The 6,578-nt window shown below is 34.9% G+C and overlaps 1 protein-coding gene across 2 annotated transcripts; it reads right to left on the bottom strand.

Moving 5' to 3' along the window:
* Nucleotides 1–449: 449 nt before the first annotated feature.
* Nucleotides 450–5,862, bottom strand: LOC140803160 (FK506-binding protein 2-like). 2 transcript variants are annotated; one of them, XM_073158872.1, is made up of 6 exons: nucleotides 5,699–5,862; nucleotides 5,514–5,557; nucleotides 4,854–4,916; nucleotides 2,824–2,914; nucleotides 1,875–1,979; nucleotides 450–806 (listed from the first exon to the last, which is right to left on the bottom strand). In XM_073158872.1, exons 1-6 carry the CDS (start codon nucleotides 5,760–5,762, stop codon nucleotides 718–720), a joined length of 456 nt encoding a protein of 151 aa, XP_073014973.1. In that variant the 5' UTR covers nucleotides 5,763–5,862; the 3' UTR covers nucleotides 450–717. The 2 variants fall into 2 exon arrangements, with proteins under 2 accessions (XP_073014973.1, XP_073014974.1); XM_073158873.1 differs by lacking the exon at nucleotides 4,854–4,916 and having other exon boundaries at nucleotides 5,699–5,861.
* Between the last annotated feature and the right edge of the window lie 716 nt (nucleotides 5,863–6,578).

Here is a 6,578-nt window from a genome sequence, read left to right as displayed (position 1 = left end):
TTCACAACATGTTTAGGCGAAAGTTTTCGATTTCTGAAATCATAAATTTCGGGAGTAAAATAAAATTAAAGTAAACAATTGGGTTTTTTTAAAATATGATAATAAAATATCATGATATTCATTTTCAAATAAGTGGGCGTCTTAAACATAATTTTCAATGCTGACAAATGGGTTTTTTTTTAAATATGAAAAATTACATAATCAAAATTTTTATTTTCGACAAATAATAATTAGCAAGATATTTGAACATGAAAATATAAGTATTTTCCCTCGACCCATCACAATATTTGAGATCGAATTGTGTCAAAATCAATACTTCGTTCTGTCAAAAAATGTCAGATAAAATATTCATCATTCTTTCCCCCCAACTATGAATGGGGTCAAATATCATCAAAAACATGCCGATCAATCACCAGATTTCATCAAAACAAATTCAAAAAACCAGACCATCCGAACCAAAACTTTAAATTTCGATCGACACCCCAAATAGAAGTGTATTACGCAAGTAAAATATGCATTTAAGTTTGCAAATCTTCCACCTTATGATAAGACATGCATCTTTGGAAATCTGTTTAGCAGAGAATTAAAAATTTGCACCATGATGCAGGAAAAGCCTCTATCTACTTGTCTACTCATTATGGGCCAAGCTGCTATGTGCTTACAACTCAGTACAGGAACAGTTTTACGAACACGTACGAGCTCAATGACTTCCAGAAATTACAGTTCACTGTCATCTGATTTGTCACCATTCAATGTTTTCCCATTGACTGCTACCAGCTCAGTGTCAAAGATAAGTGTGGCACCACCTGATAGTAATGGACAAGTTAGTTATGAATTCTTAGCTGTCAATTCCTCGGGAGTCGAATTTCATAAAAAGCAAAGGAGGAAAGCAACTCCATGCTTACAACAATGTCACTTATCAAATCACAATGGACATTCCATTACGTAGAAAATAATACTTATTTCATTTTTTTCACAAGAGAGCCCCAGCGATGAGGCATTTTCATGGATCTGCGTAAATCATAAAACCTTTTATTCCCATAAGAGTGAAATTGCTCTTGTATTGCCACAGTCCAATCCTATATTATCCGGATTCAGGATGTGCATGTGTGGGCTTGGGGGTGACATGATCAAACAAGGGAAGGCAAGGTAAGGCCAATTTTAGAGCAAATATGCCATTCAGTTTGATGTGAAATTACAAGCACTAGTGCGATACTGCTTTCTAGACCATAGAGTTTAAATATGGATAGTGCATGCACATTTAAATTCATAATACTAATCTTTAACTAGATGTTATACCATAGAGTGACATGTTTCAACAAATTTAGAGACACTAGGGGTGGAAATAGAATATAATAGAAACTTCTAACTTGTTGTACCGGTCAAATGACAATCTAACTATGTCTAAGCACTTCAACATGAATTATATGGCAAAATTAGAGAACCTATTAAACTTTCAAGTTAACCAACAAAGATCAGATGCTCCCATGCAAAAATATCTCTCAACAACATTATCAGAGACTCCAAATCTCCAATATCAAAATAGTAGATGTTATCTCGTCTAAACTATCAACACCACCAAACAACTTTGCACTCAAAACAACTAGCCAAATGGTGGCCAGTGGTTTCTTAGGAAAAACTCCTTGTCATATTGGATGTGTATGACTATCTTAAAATTGGCATCCACATAAATGGGATATAATAAATTTTTTTATCTAAAGTCTAACCAAATTATGTAGGCCTCGTATGCCATGCGAAGAGAATATAGAGCGAGTAAACTTTAGAAACGAGAGTTATTTGACCATGCCACAAATTGCCAAATGTAACCTCCCATAAGAGTAAAGTTAGAGCAACAAAGCAATTTGGCTTATTACCTGGGATGGTAGGAGGGGACCCTTGCTCCCCATAACCAAGTTTAGAAGGAATTTTCAGCTTTCTCTTCTCACCCAAGCACATTGCCAGAATTCCTTGATCCCATCCTGCAAATGATAGCTTGATTTCGTTAAAAAAGATGCTTCCATCCTGCAAAGGTTCTCTTCATCCCAACTACTTTTAAGAGTTCAATTTTCTTATCACTTGACAAATGTGACTTACTAACAAGAACTTCACTCTTCTCATCGTGTTCTCATGTTAATATCAGTGATAGACCAGTTTCTGAAATCCCCTCCTTCCAACGTACAAAGGACGACAAATATGCTACAAAATTTATCCTCTTTTTTCCATAAACGGTATCAGCCATCCTTTTAAATGTAGCCTTTCACGTTATTCCCACGTCACAATTTCTTGTCTTGCATAGGAGTCTTCAGATGTCATGATACATTCCAACAATTTATAAAATAACAGCAATTTTTTTCTCAACTTTCTGGTAATTTTTTAGCTAGGTGCTACAAACAAATTAGGCGCAAAGATTTCAACCCAGGTGCAGGAAGGGCAACTGGTGCATGTGAAAAAAAAGTAGGCATTCCTGCTCATCAGTTTCAGTCTACTGAAACCAAACACCTCATATTTATATGACATTCACCATATTATCTCGAGCAGCAGCTGCCCTTTTTGGTCACATGTAGAAAGTATGCAACGCCATAGCATATAAACTTTGTAGCCCAATAAAATACAAAAGTACGAGAGCCAAATAAGTTATAATACCATCATCTTGCACCTTTTAGGCATATGGACAGAACCAAAACAGAACTTTCTAGAAAGTTTAAACCTTCACTTCAATGGGTAAAGAAAGACCGGTTGACACCGCTTTTCAAAGATTGATTGTTAAACCAGGGGAAAAGTTAAATTAATTTAGAATGTTGTAGTGAAGTAATAGTCTCTAACCTTTGATAACTTGGCCGCTACCAAGTTCAAATTGAATTGGATCCCCTCTTTCAAAACTGGAATCGAAAACAGTTCCATCTGTAAGCTTTCCCTGAAAACATCATCAGAATTTACATAAGCAGATCAGACAAGTTGACTGCCTGAACTGCGATACTAACAAGAAAAAAGATGAGCAAATTAATTGGCATCAAAATGCTAAATGAAAGGGCACATTGCATAATCTGTATCTTTTATATCAAACTCTTTAACTGGCTTAGCATTAAAAAGATTAACTTTCTCCCCTTTACACCGAAAGGATTTTAGAAGAAGTAGTAAAAAATCATATGTTTTGTGGGATAGCTAAATACATCTTAGGTGAAGGCCCTTTAAGTTATGTATGTTGTCACCCGTGGCACAAAAGTCAATGCAAGCTAAGCTTTCTCCAAGGAAAGGTAACAAGAAATCTAAAATAACTTCAAAATGCAAGGTTCTGTGAAGATCTTTCCATGACTAATCATTCAAAAGCTGGACTGATGAATTTATAAAAAAAATTGTAACGATGAATGGTAAAAAAAGAATTAAAGAAAATATTACCCGAAAAAAGTGCAGAGGCTATGTTAAGACAGGAAACTCTCCCTATGAAGTACATGTTGTGTAACTCTCCCTATGAAGTACATGCATTGGATCAGATTTTTCTATCCTACATGGCATAAAATTCACCCATGTAGTGTGGCTAAATGAAAGTTCTTGGATTCCTTAGTTGTGGTGTGGGCCTCATATGTAAGATATATGTCACCCACATTATCAAATGGTAAAAACGATGGGGAGAACTACAAGAAGTGTAGCAGAGTCAGACCACGTTGGATGATGTGCATCTCACATATATTAGGGTGGGGTCCACTCCAAAAAAAGGCCCTTCCACTCTATCTAAGGGGTGGGACTACAACTGGAGTTCTTCTCCGGACGTTTTTATAGAATTGCATCAAATGGTCAAATAAAAGAATTAGCACTTATAAAAAATTACCTTAAAGCTTTTATAGCCAAACAAATTATGGATAAAAACTCATTCCACCAAAAGATACAATTGGTCTTTAAGTAATAATTTGAAATTAATGGGGCCAATCATTAAATAATCTTTACTTGAATGAATTTTTTTCAAGAAATTAATACAATAAAAATCATAAAATTATTTCTAATTATTTAATATATTTAATTAGAATTCAATATTTTCAATAAATTGTTTTTATATAATCACATTAATATTTAACTTAATTAATTAAACTAATATAGAAACAATTTATCTTCTTCCCCGCATTTTATTTTTTAGTGAATTTTCCCCTGGTAATTTAAATCTAAGCCAAAAACTTATCCCAATATAAACTGGAGAGACATTTAGACACGAATATATGTTTGTGTACATAAATATTAACGTACATTCATTTAAAAACACAGACACAATCAAACCTTCATAACATAGTTTTTTATTTATCGATGTGAACATAATTGTATTATCCTCAAACAATAATAAGCGTAATAAATTTAATTTTAGATTAGTGGTTTTATTAATAACTATATTAACTAAATAAAGGTATAATGAAACAGACATTAAATTTTGACTGTGATATTTACTTATTTAGTGAAACGAGATTTTTATATAAAAGTTATGACCCAAAGCAAACTTCACCAAATTACTTAAAGAGTCTGTGCTCTTGCGAAGGAAAACCTCCCACCTTGCCTCAAACGCATAATTTCCTAGATCAAAATTATGGCTTATGCCCAACGTCCTTGCTACCTAATATGTGCTTACTGCTTCCTAGACTTCCATATGAGGCTGGAATTGAGGCTGTAACATTTTGTAGAGAATTTTCCCAGTATTTACAATGGCAAGTTAGTGTCCTCAAAGTCAGAATATAAGATATTTAAATAGATTTAAAAATGGTAGAACTCTTTGACTTCAATTTGTGTAGAAGATGGGAATACTTTCTAGCTATCCTGAGGGTAGGGAAAGGTGGAATGGGGGATGGGAGCAGAGAGGCTGTAATTCCACTTACTCTGTAGTGCACTTTAACGCTGTCTCCTTTGTGTGCTTGAACTTCACAAATCTTTGGCTTATACTGCAGTAGAAGCTAGATTAATAACAGCCACAATGGAAACAAATATGTGATAGAAAATGAGATTATTATATGCTAATGTGGTCAAATGTAAGCTCTTGGATCATCAATATATATGTCAGACTTCCATAAAATTATGAGGGACTCATATTATCTAATGGTATTGTAGTAGAGAGAAACACTCCCCGTGCCGATGTAGCATAGAAACAATCTGGAACATAATTAATTGAAGATGAGGTTTCCAATAACTTCATGAGATGGGAAGGTAAAACTGCAATGCTCTCTGTAAAATAGAACTATCTAATCTAAATGGTAAAGCATTTGATTGAAAAATGATTCAGCATCCATGCCAATCAGCATTTCAAATCCAGACAGTTCGAATGAGCATTGAGAATAACTTATGATATCCTCCAAACTTTTATACGAGTCCAAAGGCTAGAAGGCTTTCCTCTTACTGTTATACAAAGAATACATGAAAATGCGACTTGACCGTGCCAGTGTTGCAGCATTAATTCTTAAATCGCAGCATTCTTTTAAGCAATGGAATAGCTGCAATCCAAAAATTCCGATTACGCACGAATTCCAAATAAATTAATTTACCTTCACACCGATCTGCAGCTCTGTTACATCCACAGATTTCTTTGCTGAACATAGAAAAATAACAAAAAGGAAAGCAAAAAATATCATCAGAAAACAAACGTGGATCCAGAAACTACTCGGAAAACATTAACAGCGGAAGGAAAAGCCCTAAAGGCAAAAAATTCGATTGAATTAGAAAACAGTACCCGATGCAATAGATGAAAAGACGAGAAAAATTAAAGCCGCTTTCAAGACAAATTTGGATCCCATTTTGAGATTTGTTTCTGTGGCGATTTGGCTTCTCTGAATTGAGAAATTCACAAGAACTTAGAGTACTTATGACGTCCCCACTCGGCAAGCATAGCGTTCCAACGCGACGATACAATATTGCCCAATCGAAACTTGACAAGTAGGCAAATTACAATTTAGAATTTTTTTTTATTTTTATAATATAATAATAATAGTATAAAACTTAAATATTGAGTGACAAGAACGTCGAGCAACTCTTGCCTGGTCTAGAGAGTTTATTTGTTCTCTGTCTCTCTTAATTATATATTTATAGATAATTTAACAAAAAATTTACTTCAGATTCGGTCGACTAAGATCTCTTCTACAACCTCTTCGGTTCAGGAAGGCAACTAGAGATGTGTGAAAAAGTTCGGTCTACTAAGATCTCTTATGCAACCTCCTCAGCTCACGTAGGCAACTAGAGATGTGTGGATCTTCACACATTAACAATGGTTAACGAGTACTGGAGATGGTCTCGACATGGACCCTGTGACATTTAAATCCCTTATTTATAGAAAATCGCGGGAAAGGGGAGTCGTTGGATCAACTAAAAGTGAACGGCTCGGATAATGTTAGGCAACCGAACAAATGCCTCATGAATTGGACCGTCAATAAATATGGGCCGCTCATTTTCTTATCAACGACAACTAGCAAGATCAAGCAAATAAAAATCTTGATGGAATGGCTCTGACCATCTCACGACTAGCACAAAGTGTAAGGCTCGGATCTCGACCAGGCCTAGCATCTGATCTAAACTTCATTGCTTCTTTTGGACAAAGAACGGGGTACTATCGACCC

This window comes from Primulina eburnea, chromosome 10 (assembly GCF_022965805.1).
Source record: "Primulina eburnea isolate SZY01 chromosome 10, ASM2296580v1, whole genome shotgun sequence".
Taxonomy (NCBI): Eukaryota; Viridiplantae; Streptophyta; class Magnoliopsida; order Lamiales; family Gesneriaceae; genus Primulina; species Primulina eburnea.
The sequence above is the reverse complement of the archived record's forward strand: the minus strand, read 5'-3'. Positions and strand labels throughout refer to the sequence as shown.